This window comes from Chelonoidis abingdonii, chromosome 15 (assembly GCF_003597395.2).
Source record: "Chelonoidis abingdonii isolate Lonesome George chromosome 15, CheloAbing_2.0, whole genome shotgun sequence".
NCBI lineage: Eukaryota > Metazoa > Chordata > Testudines > Testudinidae > Chelonoidis > Chelonoidis abingdonii.
The window spans coordinates 43,444,030-43,466,638 of NC_133783.1; the positions used below are offsets into that span (position 1 = coordinate 43,444,030).

General features: G+C 39.6%; 1 protein-coding gene across 3 annotated transcripts in view; it reads right to left on the minus strand.

Moving 5' to 3' along the window:
• The window catches only part of DOCK1 (dedicator of cytokinesis 1), a 570,673-nt gene that overhangs the window by 440,143 nt on the left and 107,921 nt on the right, over positions 1-22,609 (minus strand). For all 3 annotated transcript variants that reach the window (XM_032801591.2, XM_032801590.2, XM_075072746.1), the window contains exon 23: positions 15,838-15,946. In XM_032801591.2, coding sequence (XP_032657482.1) covers positions 15,838-15,946 — 109 coding nt within the window. The remainder of the gene's footprint in view (positions 1-15,837; positions 15,947-22,609) is intronic.

Genomic DNA, 22,609 nt, shown 5'->3' on the forward strand with positions numbered 1-22,609 from the left:
ATTCCCAGGCTGCCATTATGAAACTTGTCCCAGAGGGCTATGGCAGATAGTTTATCTTAGCTTCCTCAGGTAAAATAATCTCTCCTTTCCCTGATCACCCTAGTAGTCCTCCTTTGTACTTGTTCCAGTCTGAAGTGGAAAACAGTGTCTCATATTTCTACAGTAGTAAGTGGGAACTGGTGATGGGTCCCCAAATGTTATTTCACACAAGGCAGCCCAAAACCTAGAACTGGCTGACCACTGCGTAGTTCAACATTTTCACTGTGATTTCTGTCAAATTCATCTCATATGATGCTTTCAAATCTGGGGGAAAAAATAAGCTTACTTCTCAGCCCTGTAATCTGAAAGTTCAAAAGATAAGCACTTCCCAGCATGGGAACTTTGAGGATTAGCAGAGACACCGAAAGGTAGAGGGAGGAGAATGAACGGGAGTGGAGTATTGGGGAGAGCAGAAGGCAGATTTAGGGGCTTTTACTGACAACTGACATTTAGAACTAATTTCAAGTATATGTAAGAACGTATTCATATGAGAAATATTTATCGTCTGAAATTTCAGACTGCTGAGCTGAGTAAGAGTTCGCAGAGTTCCTCCCTCCATTGGACCAATTTATGATCAATTACTTCAACTTTGTGCCCCCAGTAGCAATGCATGGTTGCAAATAAGTGTAAAAATGGTCTTAACAGTAGAAAACCAGCAGAAATCAAGAGGGAACAGTATTGACAAAAAGGACAATTAATTTGAAAAGATATGAACTTTAGTGCAAAGAGAAAGTCAAACAGAATGCACAAGAAACTAATCTTAGAATAAAATCAATTCATGTACTCTTCTGAAATGCAAATGCACAATTTTGTTTTATACCGAACTACGCACACACTGAAATACATTGATGACTCAAGATATGACTGATACAAAGATGGAACAAACAATAAAAAATATGTATCAGTAGTAAGCTAGAAAGGGGTTCTAAAAGCAATTCTCAACTTCAGCACTGTACTAGAGTTGGGTAAATACTTCAAAACATTTATACTAATGAAAAATACATTTGTTCAAATAAAATATTGAATCTGCTTTCATTGTGTGCATGTCGTTTTTGTGTTTGCTTTCCATAAATAATCTGATGAATGAATTTACTGGCAGGAACATTCGAGGAAAGAGAGCATTTTAAAGAGAATGATATAGAAAATGAGTTTTAAATTCAAATATCAGCTTCAGCAGCAGAAATATGGTCCAAAGAGATATGCTCATCTTACAGAATATGACCCAACTGTGCAGCCCACACACTAAGTTAAAGAAACTTTTGTAAGAGGAGTATTTGTCTTTTGCATTAACAAGACTGTTGTATTAAAATGAGTGTTTTATATAAGACATGGAAGGTAACTGTCCTGCTATACTCAGCGCTGCTGAAGACTCAGGTGGAGTACAATTCCAATTATGGGCCTCACATTTTAGGAAAGAGATGGACAAACTGGAGAGAGTCCAAAAGAGAGCAAAAAAAGTGGTAAAAACACTTAGAAAACATGACCTATGAGGAAAGGTTAAAACACTGTATGTAGTCTTGGGAAAAGACGACTGGGGGGGAGGGGAGGGGGACGGGCGATGGACCTGATAGTCTTCAAATATGTTAACGGGCTGTTATAAAGAGGATGTTCATCAATTGTTCTCCATGTCAGCTGAAGATAGGACAAAAAGTAATAGGCTTAATCGGCAACAAAGGAGATTTAGTTTAGATATTAGGGAAAAATTTTTAACTATAAGGGCAGCTAAGTTCTGCAATTGGGTTCCAAGGAAGGTTGTGGAATCCCCATCATTGGAGGTTTTTAAGAACAGGTTGGACAAACACCGGCCAGTGATGGTCTAGGTTTACTTGGCCCTGCCTTAGCACAGGAGACTGAACCTGGTGACTTCTTGAGGTCCCTTCCGGCTCTACATTTCTATGATTCTCTAAAATTTGTCAAATAATTTCAAATAATGAACAAAATGTGATAAACTCCTAAATTGATTCCTCAGCTCTCGTCCACTTACGCCCCTTCTCTACCTACGCTACACGTCGTCATATCTGGACCCACGGGAAGGAGATTCTGCAAGAATTTTATCATAATTTCAACAGCTTCCCACCCCACCATCACCTCAGACTGGACCAATCTACATGGGAGGTTCACTTCCCAGACATCACAGTCCAAACAAGTGATGGTCATGTTACCACCACCCTATACTGAAAATCCACCAACCGCTACCTTCATGCCTCCTGCTTCCATCTTGGACACCACACGATCCATCCTCTACAGCCAACCACTGAGGTACAACCACATTTGCTCCAACCACTCAGACAGAAACCAACACCTACAAGATCTTCACCAAGCATTCTCAAAACTACGATACCCGCATGAGGAAATAAGGAAACAAATCAAGAGAGCCAGACGTGTACCCAGAAGCCGCCTGCTGCAAGACAAGCCCAAGAAATAAATCAACAGAACCCCACTGGCAATCACCTACAGTCCTCAGCTTAAACCTCTCCAATGCAACATCGGTGATCTACAACCCATCCTGGACAATGATCCCTCGCTTTCACAGACCTTGGGAGGCAGGCCAGTCCTCGCCCACAGACAACTTGCCAACCTGAAGCATATTCTCACCAGCAACCACACACTGCACTATAGCAACTCCAACTCAGGAACCAATCCATGCAACAAACCTCAATGCCAACTCTGTACACATATCTACACCAGCAACACCATCACAGGACCTAACCAGACCATCTACAACATCACCAGTTCATTCACCTGCATGTCCACCAATGTTCTATACACCATCATGTGCCAGCAATGCCCCTCTGTTATGTACAATCGGCGAAACTGGACAGTCCCTATGTAAAAGGATAAATGGAAACCAGTCAGATATTAGGAATGGCAATATACAAAAACCTGTAGGAGAATACTTCAACCTTCTTGACCACACAATAGCAAAATTTTAAGGTAGCCGTCCTACATCAAAAAAACTTCAGGATCAGACTTCAAATATTACACCATCAGCTCAGGATTAAACAAAGATTGTGAATGGCTAGTCAACTACAAAAACTCCTCCTTTGGTGTTCACACCTTAACTGCTAGAAGAGGGCCTCATCCTCCCTGATTGAACTAACCTCCTTATCTCCAGACTGATTCTGACCTGCATATTTATACCTGCCTCTGGAAATTTTCATTACATGCATCTGAAAAAGTGGGTATGCACCCATGAAAGCTTATGCTCCAATACATCTGTCAGTCTATAAGGTGCCACAGGACTCTCTGTTGCTTTTAACAGAGAGGAAGGACACTGTTAAATAATTTAGCTGCTAACTAGAAATTGTACTGTCTTCTCTGAACAGTGTCAACTGAACTTGTACAACTCTTATGTGTCAATGCAACTGTGAGGAGTTTGCAGCTATTCCCTAGTTTTAACTATCTCAGGGTGTCAATTCTTTATAACAAGATCACTGAACAAAGCTTACTATCTGGAAAAATACTAGTGTTACATTCAAGCTATGTAGCGAATAGAAACAGAACCAAGACTGAAATCATAAATAGAAGAATTAACCATTATTAGTTTTCCATTAACGTACAACTGGAATTTAAAACTAAGCCACACAATGGAATTAGTAAATATTTTGACTTTTCCATGACATTTTAGGATTAACATTTAGGTTTTTAAATTTAGATGTCAAATATTTTGACAACCTCTAATATTCCCCCATTTAAATGATATACAAACTCTTTCAACTGCTTCTTATATTGTTCTTCTGCAGATTTTTGTAGGATTAGTTTAAATCCTTTAACCAGTAATAATAGAGATCTTCTGTTATTTTAAAATATAAGCTCTTCAGAGAAGAGACTGTTTTTTTTCTCTATACTGTGACTTGTGCATTACATCTCTAGAAAAAAATAATATAAAAAATTAACAGTAAACTAATAAATTCTGACTGAGTATGAGGGATGATCATGTCCTGTTATAATCCAGTGGCATCAACAGCAATTCAAAATAATCCCGTGGGGGGTCTGCAATGTGATGTTAATGTCCTAATGTGAATAAAAATGTTTCATCTTGCTAGTTTATCAAAATAGGTGAGCAGGCAGCATTGTAGGCATTGAGTAAAACTTTCAGAAGTGCTTAAGAGATTTAGGAGAGTAAATCTAATTCACCTTCACTGGTACCTAACTCCTAAATCACTTGGATGCTTTTGAAAATTTTCAGCAAGAGTTGACTCTCAAAATCTACTCCATTACCAACCAAACCCTTCTTCCCACTCTCACCTAGATCAGCAGTTCTTAACTAGGGGTCTGAGGCCCCTTGGGGGGGCCGCATGCAGGTTTCAGGGGGTCCATCAAACAGGGCCAGCAATAGACTCACTGTGGTCCAGGGCAGAAAGCCAAAGCCCCAACACCCCGAGCTCTGCCAACCAGCCCTCAAGCTGAAGCCTGAGCAGCATAGCTTTGCGGGGTCCCCTGTGGTATGGGACCATGGGCAGTTGCTCTGCTTGTTACCCCCTAATGCCAGCCTGGCTTTTACATGCATATAAAACAGTTGTTGTGGCACATATGGGCCGTGCAGTATGACACTTCCTAATGGAACATTCAGAGGTCACTAGATAACAGAGTCAAAACTGAATAAAGGAAGATGATTATTAGGAGTTAAACGGGGCCTAATACAAGATTTCCACTGTCTTCAATGGATTTAATTAAGCATATGCTTAATGGAACTACTCATATGCTTACAAATTAAGCACACAGAATCACAGAATATCAGGGTTGGAAGGGACCTCAGGAGGTCATCTAGTCCAATACCCTGCTTACAGCAGGACTAATCCCCAACCAAATCATCCCAGCCAGGGCTTTGTCAAGCTTGACCTTAAAAACCTCTAAGGAAGGAGATTCCACCACCTCCCTAGGTAACGCATTCCAGTGTTTCACCACCCTCCTAGTGATTTTTTTCCCCCCTAATATCCAACCTAAATCTCCCCGACTGCAACTTGAGACCATTACTCCTTGTTCTGTCATCTGCTACCACTGAGAACAGCCAAGCTCCATCCTCTTTGGAAAACCCTTTCAGGTAGTTGAAAGCAGCTACCAAATCCCCCCTCATTCTTCTCTTCTGCAGACTAAATAATCCCAGTTCCCTCAGATTCTCCTCATAAGTCATGAGCTCCAGCCCGCTAATCATTTTTGTTGCCCTCCACTGGACTCTTTCCAATTTTTCCACATCCTTCTTGTATGTGGGGCCCAAAACTGGACACAGTACTCCATTAGGCCTCATCAATGCCAAATAGAGGGGAATGATCACGTCCTTTGATCTGCTGGCAACGCTCCTACTTATACAGCCCAAAATGCCGTTAGCCTTCTTGGTAACAAGAGCACACTGTTGACTCATATCCAGCTTACCCACTGTAACCCAGGCCCTTTTCTGCAGAACTGCTGCCTAGTCACTCGGTCTCCAGTCTGTAGCAGTGCATAGGATTCTTCCATCCTAAGTGCAGGACTCTGCACTTGTCCTTGCATGCGTAAATACTTTGCTGGGTAGGGCTATAACTGCTGCAATTACAAAATCATTGTTGTATCTTTATTTGCTTATCTTTCAGTAGCAATGAATGTTGCAGTATATGTTTAGTAACAATATAATTAAAAACAGGTTGTGCCATCATGATATATCATGGGAAAAGGGGTAAATTCACACAATTCAAGAAAAAAAATTCTGGAATTCAGTTTGAATTAGCATTTCACACTGCAGCAGCAGCATGATAACCAAAACAATTTGATGATCAGATTTGATGATTACTTCCAGATAAATCTGTTTTAACCGTATTTTAATGCCTCTACAGAGAACAAAATTAACCATATCAACTTTGCTAAACGAGTTAATAAATTTAGACACTAAAGCCTTTAAGTTTAATTTTAAGAAAATTGCACAAAACAAATTTGTAATATCAAGACAAATCCCAACTGATTCAGTTACAGTACTGCCAACGTCAAAAGATCAAAAACCTTCAAAAATTCATATTAGCTCCTCTCCCAAAAATCAGTTTTTTTAAGTCAAACCTTATTTTTAATCTGCCAGTCTGTGTGAGATCATTAAAAATTGACTTTTCAATCTGAAATTCACACAGAAATTCACACTTGTCCCTGGCTGCTCAGATAGCAACTTCATTTACCATCTTCTCACCCCTAAAATACAGGAATTGCCATCTAATTTAATGTATTGTCCTCTCCCAGCTACAATATTTCTTTGTCTCCTGCTGCCCAGAACTTCTTAACCCGGGATCCAACTGCACCGTTTCCTCAACTCCCCACTCCCTTGCCTCTTGCTACCCTACCCCAGGGCTTCTCTTCTGCCTGGGTCCCAGCAACACTACTAACTGAACTCTCCCCACCACAGGACCCTCTCTGTCTGCTCTGATACCATATATGAGGGCATGTGAGGCTAATCATACAGACCTCTGCCTAGCCCTGGAGGAGCTTCTTGCATTATGACAGCTCATCCTGCAGGCACCAAAATCCCATGTCTCACAATCAATTCATGAGAGCTGGCAACAATGTATAATGCCTTACCCTGGCTGCTCAGGGGAGCTCTCCTTCCCCATCACCACCTCCAAGCTGAGGGAGCTGCCCCCCATCACTGTCCTCTTATTTCCCCCCCCGCCACTTGCCCCCATATACCCTTATACCTCATTCCACTGCAACCTCTAAATCTGCCTTCTGCTCTCCCCAATACTCCACTCTCACTCATTCTTCCCCCTCTACCTTTCGGTGTCTCTGCTAATCCTCACAGTTCCCATGTTCTGGCCAATTCCGGAAACACAGAGTGGCAACCATTTTGCCTGTATACATGGCTTCAGAGTCACTGTGAAGAGTGGAAGGTGGCAGCCAACTCTACTAAGGCCAGCCTCATTTCCACAGGCAGACAGATCATAGGGAAATAGCAGCCATCTTGCTGGCTTCAGCCCCACTGACAGTAGAAGGCCATTCATCACATTTTTATGAGACAGGTAAAAAACACCCCAGGAAAATCACTAGAGCTGTGATAAAAATCTCAAATGTTGGCAATACGTCACTTATGAGTAAGACTATGCATTAAATCAAATTAAAAGGGATAATATGGTTAGGCAAGATAGCCACAGAAAAGTGAATCTAAATTAGAGTAACTTAAATGGGATTTTTTCTTAAACTATATAAATACTAACTAACTTTTACTCTGTTAAAAAGGTGCAGCTGAAAATAGATCCCAACAATACCAGAAACAACATTACAATCTAAATTATTCCCAGATGCTGAAATAAAGAGTGCAAGGATATTAATTTCACAGAATGCCAAATAGTCTTCAGATACTGATACAACATCAGGAACAACTCCCAACAATTAAGCAGTTTATTAAATTCTTAAAATTAACATTTTTAATTAGAATTACTAACACACTTGTGCAGCACTGGGCCAAGGTTCAGATCCCTGTTCTCATAAATCACAAAAACTACAGGTTTTAATTAGTCTAAATAAAAGACCTATTTCCATACCAAAAAAACCTAAACACATATGAAAAAGAGGACGAGGAAGCACAAAAACAAGATGCTTCAATTCCAGAATTTTTAACACTGATAGAATATTACCATAATCATTAAGTGATCTCATTAGGAAGTAAGCACTGGCATACAGAATTAGAAATACAGATCTCTGATATATTTGCACTATTACTGTACACCGATTTAATTTGGATAATTTCAAACAATTGCATTGTGATAAATGATTATTTTATACCACACAGGAAATAGGTGAGTACTTCACAGAAAATGAAGTCCCTACTCAAAATTGCTTGCAAGCTACATTTTAGACATAATACAACAAATGAGGGAGAAAAAGTAGTAGAGAGGGGATGGGGTAGGAAATGACAAGAACAGAAATATGTCTATATGATTATTCTGTTTAAAGCATTTGCACAACTTGGTAGTTCTGCAAAGTGTATCACAGATGTGAAATTTTTAAGAGGATGTGATTAAGTGACTGATCCACGGTCAATGAACACTAGCGGGCTTTTCATCAGACTGTAAACAAAGACGAAGAAAAGGAATCCCTTCTTCTGAACGAACAAACTGATGACATTACCTTGTTGAAGCACCTGTAAACTATGGCAAAAGGTCATTAACTATGCCAGGAAATAAAGACAATTAAATGAAAACAATATGGTCCAAAAAAGTCCAACCTTTGCTTTAAATAGTTTTAATTAACCAAGAATTCATAGTCACAGCTCTTAGCACATGCAATATGCAGGCTGAATTTCTTATATTGTATAGTTGCAAGAGGAAACTGCAGGTTATTTCTACAATCATCATGAACATCTCTGCATGTCATCCTTTGAGGCCTTTTAAGGCATTTAAAAATAAAATCATTTGAATAATCATTAAATCATTTCTCCAAACATTTTAAAAATTTACAAGATTTTGATAATGCTGAACAATTATTTCAGTGGTAGCCTACCTGAAACTATTAGTGGCAAAGACAGCACTAGTCTTAATTTTTAAATTTCCACGATGAAAGAAAGTGCTAGCCTCTTAATTTTTAAGTTTCCTATTTCAGTCCCTTCCACATTAGAAAACTGTGTTTATTACGAAAATTGCCATATTTGATGGTTAGGAACTATTTAGAAGTACTGGGAATTTTTTTGCCAATAACCTAGTGTGACAGAATATACTCCTGTATTTATACTCTACACAGTACTGTACTAATCTTTGTGCAACATATGCTTTACAAGGTATCAACTGAAAACAAAGTTTGCTGCTCAGTACTGTCCTGATAAAAATACGTGAAGGGGAATCTTACATTCCAAACCCCACAGCCTTGACCAAGCAGAAGCTGGCAATCAGGTCTGTCCTAAACAATGGAACGTGTGCTTGCCTTAATTTGCATTTAAGCAGTAAACAGAGTCATCAAGTAGGAAGGAAAACAAAGCAAGCTCAAACAGGTGGAAAAAGACAGCAGGGAAGATCCTTCCATGCAGACTCTTTGTCTCCCAGTTCCTAGCTGGAAACAGTTTTTCAAGAGGAGGATAAACTATAAAAAGAAGGAGCAGACACCCCATCTCTCTCCGGCATTGCATCTAAGATGACAAAGGAAAAGAGCCACTGGACTCTCAGGGCGGTCCTGACCTTAACAGTTTGGTCAATAAACCTGCTGGAAGTATGTGGTGAGAAATTTTGCTTGAATCTAATATAGTTCATTAAGTTAGGCACTATAAGCGTTTTATCTTTATTTTTCTTGTAGGCATTTCTGACTTTTACGCCTCATTACCTGCATTCACTTAAAATCTCTCTCTTTGTAGTTAATAAATTTAACTATTTTACCTAATCCAGTGTCTTTAAGTTGAAGTGTCCTCACAACTCTATTTAAGATAATAAACTGGCATATTATTCTCGTAGCGTAACAATGGGCTTAATATATTTGTACCGTCCAGGAGAGAGCTGTGCAGTACAGGACAAAAATTTCCGGGGTAAGATCTGGGACTGGTGGTAAATTGGAGTCACCCTGCTATATAACAAAGGCTGGTGACAGTCCCAGTGTAACTGTACGGTTACACTTACACGCAGACACTCAGGGTATGGCTTATGTGCTGGAAGGCTGTTTATGAGCAGTCCAGGAGCGAGCTACTTCAGCAAAGCATTGTAAGGTACCCAGGGTTGCAGGGCAGGGGTGACACAGCCCCCCACTAGTTTGGGTTGTGCCCTAGTATGTCACACCTAGTCATTACTGGTTGGCCTACATTTTGCATATGTCACTTCAAAAGACAGGCCCTGAGGAGGAATTTGGCTTGTTATGACTCCTCTAAACACAGTGTAGTTAAACCTCCTTGAAAACTCAGACATAAAATATGTTTGAAGAAAACTGGTTGCAATTAAGCAAATTCATAATTGTAGTTGTTTGTCCTTCCATAGGGACATCTGACTTATTTTGCCAACTGAAAAAGAATTCTCATCAGATATTTTATATATATAAAAATAAATTATATATTTCAGTACTACAGTCTTAGCTCATACATCACAGTAAGTACTACTTCTTTCATCAGTAACCTAAAAACAATCCTTGCATTTATTTGTATTGATAAGATGAGTTGGCCTCACTTTAAGATGCGGAGTAGGCACAACTCCCATCAACGTAACTGAAAATCAGGCCTACTACGTTGATGGTTTGTTTTTTTTGAGAGCACTGTGATATTTACAAGAAGATTGACTTTAAATTCTATAGGTGCTCGACTTTTGTTTAAGGACATGCAATTGTCATTTAGCCCCTAAAATAAGATACAGGATGTTCCAGAGTCTACGGTACTAGCCTAGATCCTGGGAGACCCAAGTTGAATCCCCCATTACATCACAGACTTTCTGTGAGACTTTGGGTAAGCCACTTAGCATCTCTGCACCTCAGCTCCCCATCTGTTAAAAATGGAGATAAATGGGACTTCCCTACCTCACAGAAGTGTTGAGAGGATAAGTACACACAGATTGTCAGAGGCTCAATACTACAGTGATGGGGATCAGATTAGTATCTTGGATGGATACTTTCACTTTGAGCTGGTGCCCTTTAGCATGCCCTTCTCTGGTGTTGTTTCCCTTAGCATTCCTGTAGCAGCACACCCTTCCCTGGTGCCGCCTCTCCTTCTATGTACTGTCTTAAGAGATTTTTACAGGTTCTAGACTCCTCTCACTGATAGCATACTTTCCTAAAGCTCACTACTTCTACCAGGCTCCCCTCTTCCCTCTATCATTGGATGATGCCACCTGGACCACAGCGTAGTTCTAATCCTGATTTAGATGAATATTTTCTATATCTTGCTTCCTTGTATACTCAGCCCAGAAAAAAATCAAGGTCTTTCAGTTCTCCTTGTGACAGTTTACTGTGTCACAACCAGCATTAATCTTCTGTAAATATTCTATTACCAGTCCCCAAAGCAATCTAGACCACCTTGGTAAATGACCTTTTCAACATAATAGATCACCAAAAATGTAACAAGGTGTGAATAAAAAACCTTAACAATATAGTAAAACTGAAGCATGGTTTTGTATTTGTATAAGTGCAATAATTATCTTTTTCTTTAAAATAATATAATGAAACGTTGCTCTACTCAGCGGATTTATCATAAATTGTTTGTAAACAAGTCACTTGATTTCCATGATTTTGACAAGTCTAGAGTGCTTATTTCTGTTTCCAGATTTGGGGAATGTACACGACACAGAGAACATTCCACCATGAAAATGTTATGCTGAAACATTTAACAAATGAATTAACAAACTAATATTCTATCATATTAGCATAAAGCTACAATAAAGGATACATAAATGTTAGAGAATTATGTTGCATCATGGCACCCTTCTGCCTCTTGATATTAGACTAATATTAAACCGCAAAGCCAATGTCTATAATGCACAAGTACGTCTTTACCATATTAGAACAAACAGAAAATGAGATGAATATCCCCACTAAATGATTTAAAACCACTTCTGACAGCTTTTAAATAATGCAGTACATGAAAGATGGGGACTTTATTTTATTTTATTTTAATTTGCTCATAATGCAGGCCTCTTGTGAAGACCAAACCATCCTTTCAGAAATACAAAAATGGGACTTAAGAATAAGAGTCAAAAAAGAGTCAGGCCTTGGCTACACTGGCGCTTTACAGAGCTGCAACTTTCTCACTCAGGGGTGTGAAAAAAACAACCCCTGAGCGCTGCAAGATACAGCACTGTAAAGCGCCAGTGTAAACAGTGCCACAGCGCTGGGAGCGCGGCTCCCAGCGCTACAAGCTAATCCCCATGGGGAGGTGGAGTACGTGCAGCGCTGGGAGAGCTCTCTCCCAGCGCTGGTGCTGCAACCACACTCACACTTCAAAGCGCTGCCGCGGCAGCACTTTGAAGTTTCAAGTGTAGCCAAGCCCTCAGTAGCAAACCACTCAAAAGAACAGGAGTACTTCTGGCACCTTAGAGACTAACAAATTTATTTCAGTATGAGCTTTCGTGAGCTACACCTCAGTTCTTCAGATGCATAGAATGGAACACACAAACAGAAGATATTTACACATACAGAGAACATGAAAAAGTGGAATTATGCATACCAACAACCACTGTAAAAACAAAATGATAGTTCTATGTAAACAAAAACAAAATCTTACATCAGAAGAAAATCTCAATTTCCAATCCATTCTTAGATTTATCCAACAAGGAACAGCAGAAGCAAAAAACCCAAATACCTGTCAAAGCAGCTGTTTTTAAAAGGGGGTCAACTTACTGTTTTGAATAAACACTATTTGTTGAAACATCAAACTAAGTGTATTTTGCATAAATACAAGAGAAAAAACACAGTTTAATCTGTATAGATTAACAAAAACCAGTTTGGTATCCTATAGAACAAAACACCTAATTTAATGTGTGTCTGTTTTCTAAATGATTCATTTGAAACTGCATCTCTAGTTGTGTAGTCAAGAAATTGAGTATATTGTTACTGAACATCCAGCATGTACAATTATGAAAGCTATTTATATGATGAAGTAGTAAAGCTGCTTTTACTAGATTTATTCATAATGTGATTTCAAGGTTACTTCTATCTCCCATGTATTCAACAGAAAATACAATACAGCTACATGAGTATTACGTTGAGCTGCGATCCTGTCAAATCCACAAGTTTAGCAAGATCAGGCCTACTCCGCATTTGTACGCTATCACACAAGACAACTACATGATGCAGTGGCTCAAAACAATAGCATTCAGATTTTCTGTCTCCCACCTTAAAACTAAAGAAAACGTTTCTTGTGGGATGAACCATAGTTTTTAATTTACCATAGTATTAAAGGAAGCTAACATGAAACTGCAAAAGGAAACCTCAAAATTCCCTGTCACAGATCCATAGAAAATATATGGAGAGAAATTAACTTTTTTCAGGCAATGGATTGCAAAACAATCTCTGATGTGCATTAACAAAGTGACTGCATCTAAATATAATTGTATTATGCTACCTCAGGAAATCAAGGTTACATCACTTAACATTATTTGGTGCCTAAGAGAAAGCATTCTCACTCATTCTTATTAGTTATATTTAGTTAAGTCAAACCAAAGTTTTTAAATATATCCTATTAAGTCAATAGTTGTACAAACTCAACTAATCAGTCTTGATCAGAATTATCGGCTCTCAAATCATATGCATTAATTGTTAAAAATCAAAATTTAAAAATATATGCAGCTTGAAAAATCTCTTTTTGTAAAATTAACTCCAAAGAGTTCCAGAAAGGTAACAACAACAAAACATCCACCCATGAGCTCTCATGATAAATATCTTTCTCAAGTAAATTTTTTGTATCAACAAATAAAAAAGTTAATTTAAAATATTCTGGGCCAGATCCTTGGCCCAGAACGATATAAATTGGCAAGCCTGTGTAGCCTATAGGATTATTTTTCTAGCTATTATATCATACTTATCCAGCCAGCAGTAGCAATTAATGTTTCTTTTTCTGAAATTAATCCATTTTATTCTTATATTTTACCAATATTAATTCCTTGGAATTTAGGATGTGTTTCCTAATAATAAGTTTTGCTGAAATGCAAGAAGCTTACCGGCCTGTAAGATCCGGTAAGATCAAATATGGATTGCTGCATGACAGGGGTGTCTCGGCCATGCCCATTTCTCTCTGTAAAACTTGTCGTGTCAGCCCCTGGTAGCATGTCAGGTGCACCATGGCTGACATTAGAGCAGCAGACACTTCAGTTACTAAGGCTATGTCTACACAACAGACCTTACAGTGGCGCAGTTGTGCTGCTGCAGCTGCACCACTGTAAGGTCTCTTATGTAGCTGCTCTATGCCGACAGGAGAGAGCTCTCCTGCTGGCATAATTAAACCATGCCCAGCGAGCAGAGAGCTCTCCCATGTGCATAATTAAACTACCTCCAACAAGTGGCATTAGCTATGTTGGCAGGAGACCATCTCCCACTGACATAGTGCTGTCCACACTGGCATTTTTCACACCCCTGACCGACAAAAGTGCCAGTGTAGATATAGCGTGCGGCTCTACAGCAGGGGTCTCAAACTCCCGGCCAGCGAGCCTCCCCATTGCAGCCTGCGGGGCTCCAGCAGTTTAGGGGCCAGATCTCTCCCTTGGCCCCACCTGCTACCCCCGAGGGCTTCCCCCTCAAGGGCCCCGACAGCGCAGCGGAGCTGAGCCGCATTTCCTCGCTCACTCCAGTGGCTGTCGGCCCCTCCCTGTGGCCCAGGGGCGGAGCTTTGTCTCCGCACGCTGTCCCCGCCCCGAGTGCCCCTGCGGCCAATGGGATGCTGCGCACAGAGGCCCCACAGCCCGCCCAACCTTGGAGCCCAAGGTAAGCGCCACATCCCCCCCCTTCCCAGAGCCTGCACCCCCACCCCATCCTCCTCCCCATGTACCCCTTCCTGCCCCCAAACGCCCTCCCAGAGCCTTCACCCCCCCACCCCTTCTCCACATACCCCCTCCCACCGCCAAACTTCCTCCCATAGCCTGTGCCCCGTCCCCACATACCCCCAGCCCCCAAACTCCCTCCAGAGCCTGCACCCCCTCCCCAACCTCACACAGCCCCCAAAATCCTTCACAGAGCCTGCAATCTCTTCCCACACACACCCTCCCACCCCCAAATTCCTTCCCGAGCCTGCACCACATCCCCACACACCCCTAGACACCAAACTCCCTCCCAGAGCCAGCACCCCGCCCCACACACACCCCAGCCCCCAATTCCATCCCAGAGCCTGCACCCCTCCCCACACTCCCATAGCTCCCAAACTCCCTCCCAGAGCCTGCACCCCTTCCCACACACACCCTCCCACTCCCAAACTCCCCTCCCCCAGAGCCTGCACCACATCCCCACACACTCCCAGGCCCCAAACTCCCTCCCAAAGCCTGCACTCCCTTCCCACACATACCCCAGCCCCCAAACTCCATCCCAGAGCCGGCATCCCAGACCCTCTCCCACACCCAAACTCCCTCCCAGGGCCCAAACTCTCACCCCTTCTGCACCCAAACTCCCTCCCAGAACCTGCACCCCAATCCGCTACCCCAGACCACCTCCCTGACCCAAACTCCATCCCAGAGCCTTAGGCAGATGGGGTGGGGAAGAGTTTTTTTGGGGGCGGGTCTGGGTGGCATGAGTGACACTGGCCCACTGGAAGGATTTGAGGACTGGCACTGACCCTGAGGTAAATTGAGTTTGAGACCCCTGCTCTACAGCTTTAACACGTGGTGGGTCCCAATGTGCAATCCCACCTTCCTGCAACACCATGCTCCTCCAGAGCCCTCAATACTCTTTTTCTGGACCTCACTCTTCCCAGCTATCACGGAATCTTCTCACTGGTGACCTATCACACACATGAGTAAGAGGAAAAGAGCAGCAACAAAATCACCTGTTGCAAATTCAGCACACTGTCCTCTGTTGAGCATCACTGTTCATCACAATGTAACAAAGTTATTTTATTAAGTACTCTTTTGGAGATCAGGATGAGACCTACATGAGGGGCACATGATCCCACATCTGCCTACTGTGGGGTTCTTACACCTTCCCCTGGGGCATATGTGCCGCACTAGTATAAGATGGGGCTTGCATACATACATCAGGTTTGTTTAAGTATACAGCTAGACAAACCTTTTACTAGAATGAACTGAGTATTAACTATGTTCAAAGTAAAATACACTATTGGCACACTATATAATTTCATGCTGTATCAACTGCATAATTATTGCTTCTCAATGCAATGAAAATTTATTAAAGTCATGCTATCATATACAAATGCAAAGCCAAGACATTTTTCTTTGAAACACCTACCTTTACCATCACAGTTTGATCAGAGACGCTACTCATCATCTCATTGATAGACTTAAATAGCTGAAGCAAGGATTCCATGAAGTCTGCTTCTCCTTTGTTTTCATAAAGTCTGAGAAACAAATAATTGCTTGTGTAATATAAGCATAAGCCACAAGGGAAAAAAAACCCTGGAAATACTGTATAAAGCAAAGGAAACTGTTCCCAAAGCAGTCATTTTTTGTTCAAATGACAACTGACAATGCCATGTATTACTCAAGACATTTAAAATAAAAGGGTTTCTTAAATTCCACAACTTTTATCAATCAAGCAGAAGTGTTTTTCCACAGAATGGTATTGAACAAAGCATTAACCAAAAGGAAATTCATTGAAGTCACCAACCTAAAATGGATAATTACTAATTTAAAGCTTCCCCTGGTAAAACATCAAATAGGTGGAGATTTAACACTGAATCCTAAGTCACTGAGACACAATCAATCCACCTCATCATCACCGAACTCCACAAAACTGCAAAATAATGAGTAGATTCACTCCTTCACTCAGCCTAGGAGTAGGCAAGGAGGTGGGAAGAGCATGCCAGGAAGCCAGTTCCAGCTCACTGATTCTCAGGACCTCACCCAGCCTAACTTACAAGTGGTGCTAGTCATCTTTAAATTCTGCCACTGTCGTAAGGTTCTTAATAGACGCTATGCAAGGAGAATTACTGTGGCAACCCCCTTTCCACCACCAGCAAACCTGCTGCGTAGGAAGAGGGGAGTTTGTATTAATTGTCATGGAATATATAGGCTAAGTTAACATAACAGTTACTGTCTAAAACTCAACAGTGTTAAACAAGATTTGCTGTACACAAAATTTAGCCTTCTTAGTATTACGGCAAACACACCATGAAACAGCCTTCTTATTGAAGATAAAGATAAAGAAAACCAGTTCCAATATTTGACAGGTAAAGTATTAAATATGGCATTTATTTTAACAACATTCCTTTTCTTTTTAACTGGAGAGAGTTTTTAGAACTCTTTTTAGAACTTCCTGTCAACAGTCTTTTAGATGGTATTAAAGATGTTAGTAATTGTTTTTTGGACGAAAAAAGAAGCTAGTTGAGATGGGCTGGAGCTGTTGTGCTGCTGATAAAGTTTGATTTCATTTTCTTTTAGGTGGTGTTTGGGATTCAGCAGATGTTATTTGGTTCTCTCTTTTTTTGGCCCAGTTTGGTCAGGACATTTTTCAGGATTAGGAAAAAGAAGGTCTGGGGTCTTCGGAGACGGTGGGAGTGGTAACCATAATGATGAGGCTCGCTCCGATAGTCTCCCATCTTTTTTTTTTTTTTTTTTTAAATAAAAGATGGGGTGGGTTAAGGACTTAAAAAGGAAGTGATGGGAGAATAGTCCATCCCTTATTATTTTGTCTATTAATTAGGTTTAATATTTAACACACTACATTTTGGTTTATTAATTTTTGGACTTGCTTTTTATTTATTCAGCATGACCTTAATATAGTTTTTGAGTTATATTAGTAGTGGTTTGGACTAATTCAGGGGTTTTTTTGTTTTATTTTTTTAGTATTTATTAACATTTGTTATAGATTTTTGTGATGTTTATGAACTTCCACATACTGTTTATAGATGAGTATATAACTAGAGTAAATTTACAGGCTTAACTATTGCAACAGAACTAAGTCACAGGGGCCATGCTGCAGAGCAGATACATCAGCAGAGCATTCCTCCCATGCCAGAGGACCTCTGCTGGTGCTTGAGGCCAGATCACAACTCCTCTGTGCCACTTCAGTGGTGCAAAAAGGATGTAACCCAGCTAGAGAATTTGGTACAATCTCAAAATATGGCAAAAAAGTGACTCAATTCCAGAATCTCCTTTCTATTTTAAATCAACATGGACTTTGCCTAGACTGTAGTGGGAAGGGTGAGATGAGGAATCCTTCTGTCTATGTCTAAAAGGACAGCACCATTACGATGAACAAAGTTCCTGTAGAAATTTACAACATACTGTTTGTTCTGTGAGAATATCCACATCTCACATTTAGCAGGGATGCAGTCAATAGACTTCTGAAAGCTCTTCCCATTTAATGAGCTTCAATTAAAGAACATATGACTAGACAGGTTTAATATTCGCCAGAGAGGGAAACGATAGTTAAGGGTGCATGGTATATAGAAGACAGAAGGGCAGAAGGCCACGAAACCATAACATCTTTGTCAAGTCTAAATTGTAGTATTTATAAAAATGAGTGTGGGAAGCACCAGAAATGTTTCCCATGCACTATACATTCAGTTTTTGATTGGCTATGGGCCTATTTGAGACATTTAGTCTCTGGCCTCTTTCTCAATCTTGCTATATTCTATTTCAGGGGTAGGCAACCTATGGCATGCGTGCCGAAAGCGGCACGCGAGCTGATTTTCAGTGGCACTCACACACCTGGGTCCTGGCCACCAATCTGGGGGGCTCTGCATTTTAATTTAATTTTAAATGAAGCTTCTTAAACATTTTAAAAACCTTATTTACTTTACATACAACAATAGTTTAGTTATATATTATAGACTTATAGAAAGACACCTTCAAAAAAGTTAAAATGTATTACTGGCACACGAAACCTTAAATCCGAGTGAATAAATGAAGACTCGGCACACCACTTCTGAAGGGTTGCCGACCCCTGTTCTATTTACACCAAGTGCTGAAGTGCCCCTTTGTTGTATGTCTTCATGATCTGTAACAGTAACTATCATAAGAACGGCCATACTGGTTCAGATCAAAGGTCCATCTAGCCCAGTATCCTGTCTTCCGACAGTGGTCAATGCCAGTTGCCCCAAAGGGAATGAACAGAACAGGTAATCATCAAGTGACCCATCCCCTGTCGCCCATTCCCAGCTTCTGGCAAACAGAGACTAGGGACACCAAACCTGCCCATCCAGGCTAATAGCCATTGATGGACCTATTTTCTATGATCTTATTTAGTTCTTTTTTTGAACGCTGTTATAGTCTTGGCCTTAACAACACCTGCTGGCAAAGAATTCCACATACTTCCTTTTGTTTGCTCTAAACCTGTTGCCTATCAATATTTGGGCACTTCCCTTTTATTACCCTCTGCTTTACCTGTTGATTAAATTGAGTCAGAAGAGACACTTCTAACTTCAGCATACGGTTTTGCTTTTCTAGGGCAATGGGAGCGTTATAGGTTACGCATTTTACACATTTAAACCTTAGTCTGATTTCTTCATACTTGAAAACATCATATAAGATTTATTTAAAACTCACTATGGAGAATCTATATTACAAATTCCAAATGAGGAACAGGGATTTGTTTTTTTAAAAGTGGTGTATGAAAAAGAATATGATGTTCTTGCTACTTTACACTAAAAATTAATGTCTATTATTTCTAGCACAAAATGCATATTCCTTGGGAGCCATAAATACAAAACAAAAAGCTATTAAAGTAGTACACTAGAGAAAATTATTTAAAAAAAAGGAATTAAACTGTACTGTTTTGCTACAAGAACTTTTCTTCCTAACTAGAATTGTAGGCCATGCAGGACAGATTATTAAAATTATATTTTAGGAATAAACTAAGACATTGCAATGTTCCCCCAATGAAAGGAACTGTAAAGCCTGACAGTCAGTATCCATCAAGACATTTTATAGATATGCGAAGCTGGTTAAGACAAGGGAAAAAAAATCATTGTGCTTCAGTAAGTCCTGAGCACCTGCAATTCCCAATGACTTCAGCTGGATCAGGGTTTATATAAGATTATAGCAAGCTTGGCATATGGAGGGCACGTGTGTGTGTGTTTGTTATGCAGTACCAAACACAGTCAGCATGTTCAATAATAAATTATTTATTTCAGAAGTTATTATGTGTAATAAAAACGCCTTTTTAAAAAGCTTTTTCTTTAGAACAGAGACTATTTGCTTGCTAAGTGTTTCACACTAAAACACTAGCACAGAGACCATTTCTTTTAAGGACAGCCCCTTATGCCATAGTTTTAATAGTTCTAAATAATCACCACATATTAGCCAGGGTTTCAGCTTTGGAACAAAGAACCAATTGTTGTATCATTTCAATTTAGTAGCTTCTCTGATTAAACCCTTATCATTCAGACTTGCGATTTCCCAGTGCTAATGCATTTTGAATTAGTGCTTAGCACCGGGAAATCCAACGGCAAACACCAAGGGATCATTTTTTTCTGTAAATCTCATCTGCAGTGAGAGATAATTTTTTTTTTCTTGTAAAATGATTTGTAACAACAGAAACAGAATAAGTGACAGTCAGTACCTTATAAATCTCACAGCAAGAATATTATCGAAAGAAATTACATTGCCTAATTTATAAAAAAAATAATTTGGTGACGTTGTTAACTTCAGAACTCTTCATAAATCCCTTGTAATAACCTTGTTACATCCTCTAAGAAATATCAAAAGGGTTACATTAAAGGTTAAGACAAATACATAATGAACTTCTTATTTATAGGTTTGTATATTTGGTGTATGCAATTCTATGATAACTTTTAATTTGCTGGAAAATGACTGTACTTAGCTTTATTGGTGAATATTGACTTCAAGCATGGCAACAAAGTTACCTATTCAAGTCACAGAAAATTAAACAAACTGGAATACAGCCTGTTAGAAAGGCTGAAACTCTCCCCTCCCATATTAAAGTCACAGGAGTTTTTGCAAAGAAATCTCCTCAAGGATTTGCTCATGAAGAAGCTCCATATCAATCCGCTGGAGGAAGAGAGTGAGAAGGGTTTGGTACCCCCTGCAGGAAAACCCAGCCCCAAACCTCACAGATATCCTCCGTATCTGCAGGAGGCCATGGTCATCCACAGAGGCTCCCTCCAACTCCTTTGACCATGGGAGTTTATGGGAACCTCTTGGATAAGTGGGGGTCTCTGTGAATATGCTAACGTTTTGTCATAAATTGCATTAGATTTGAGGGGGGACATTTTGCAGACTCTCTTCCCTCCCTCCATGCAGGACTTGGAATGAGCATAAAGCCATCTGTAGAGGTCCCAGGGAAGAAGACTACCCTAAAGAGGACCCAGAGTGGCATGCAGATCATTATGATATCGAAGTGATTTACATCATGATTTAAAATCATGATTTAAATCAATTTTAATCATGATTTAACATCAACAAACAGAAAACCTTGATGGAAATTAAGAATTTTAACCATGAGGCTTATCTGTATTTTTAAGTTATTTTCCTAAATAAAAGTTCATTCTCATTGATTCGTATCACTTAGTACAACTTTTTGCAAGCCATGAAGATACACTATATCTATACATACACATTTAAGTAATTATAGATTTTTAAGTATGTTTATTCAGGTCCTTAAATTTTACTTTTTTATTGTGTTAGAAATGGTGAATGATGCATTTTTTATTGACTAGATTAACTTTTTAATCATGATTTACTGCTCAAGCTACATTTGGTTAGAAATTGGAATTCAATTAAAATGCACAGAAACAGCCTATTAAATTTGTTTTGAGTAGTTAAATAAAACTTCCTTAAATGTGCTAGATGCACAAGATGAAAAGTTTATCAAAGTTAACTTGTTTTGTATTAAAAACTAACATTTTAAACAAATTGAATATTATCTGCTAGGGAATTAACTTGATTGCTTCTGGTCACCATGTCCTTCAAGATTTTAGAAAAAGTAGATCTTATCTCCTCACATCTCATTTTTATTCATAGATTAAAAGAGGAAATCAAGCTTTTCTGCTTTTTCCAACTCCCAATCCATCAATCAATTTCTCAGCTTTGAATGAACCAGTCACTGAACTGAAATGAAAAAAATTCTCTCTCTGCATCTGGAGAAAAAGCCAGTGCTATCAGAGTGGCATGTTAAACTCTGGTTCCAGGTGCTTAGCCGGTGACTTCCCACAGTTCATTGGTTTGACTTTCTTTAAAACTTCAGCAGTAAACATACTGCTTGAATATTACTGTTTTTTTTTTATCTAAATGATTTTTAAAAATTATAGAAAGTTGAAGCCTTAACAAAGGTTACCATAATTTCAAATAGGTTTTTTGAAAAGACAATGTATTTTTATTTTATTTTTTTTAATAAATGCATTGATTTTAATCAGCCCTTAATGATGCGGCCCAGAGAGAAAAGTTTCCTTCTGCCTCCCTTCAAAAGGCTGAGTATCTTCCAACCAGGTGAAAAAGTTACAGTAAACTGAGGCAAGGAACCAGCAAAAGTCAGTACCAGACCAGTGGTGGTTATTGAGCTGCATCCCACTGGTAGCAATATTTGGATAACTGTTGTCTTGATGCCATTGCCAATGAGAGTTTCACAGATTTCCAATGGCATGCACAGTATTCGTTTTGAGCTATTGGATCACAAAACCATGACACTATTATATATCACTGTGCTACCTGGTGTGATTGTTAGTTTTCACTTTTTTCTACCCTCTGTTTGTACAGGTTGATTAAAAACTAAGGAATCCTAGCCATGAGAATGAAAGAATTTAAATATTAATAAATGTAAGACACTCAAAATATTTCTAAAATAGTGTTCCTGGTAACATATGCAGAATTCAAACTAATATAGTATGGTTTAAAAGGTTGACTGGAATTGTTTGGGATGAGCAGCATAACTCATTAGTTTGTTACTTGTAAATAACACAGTCATTCTAAACCCATGCTAATAAAGTTGTTACAACCCACTACATCATCAAATAGTCTAATTACAGCAAGAGTAACTGCCATAGTTAAGGCTGCGTTCCCATGCTAACCTTCTGTTTTCAGACTCCTACAACATTCAGAAA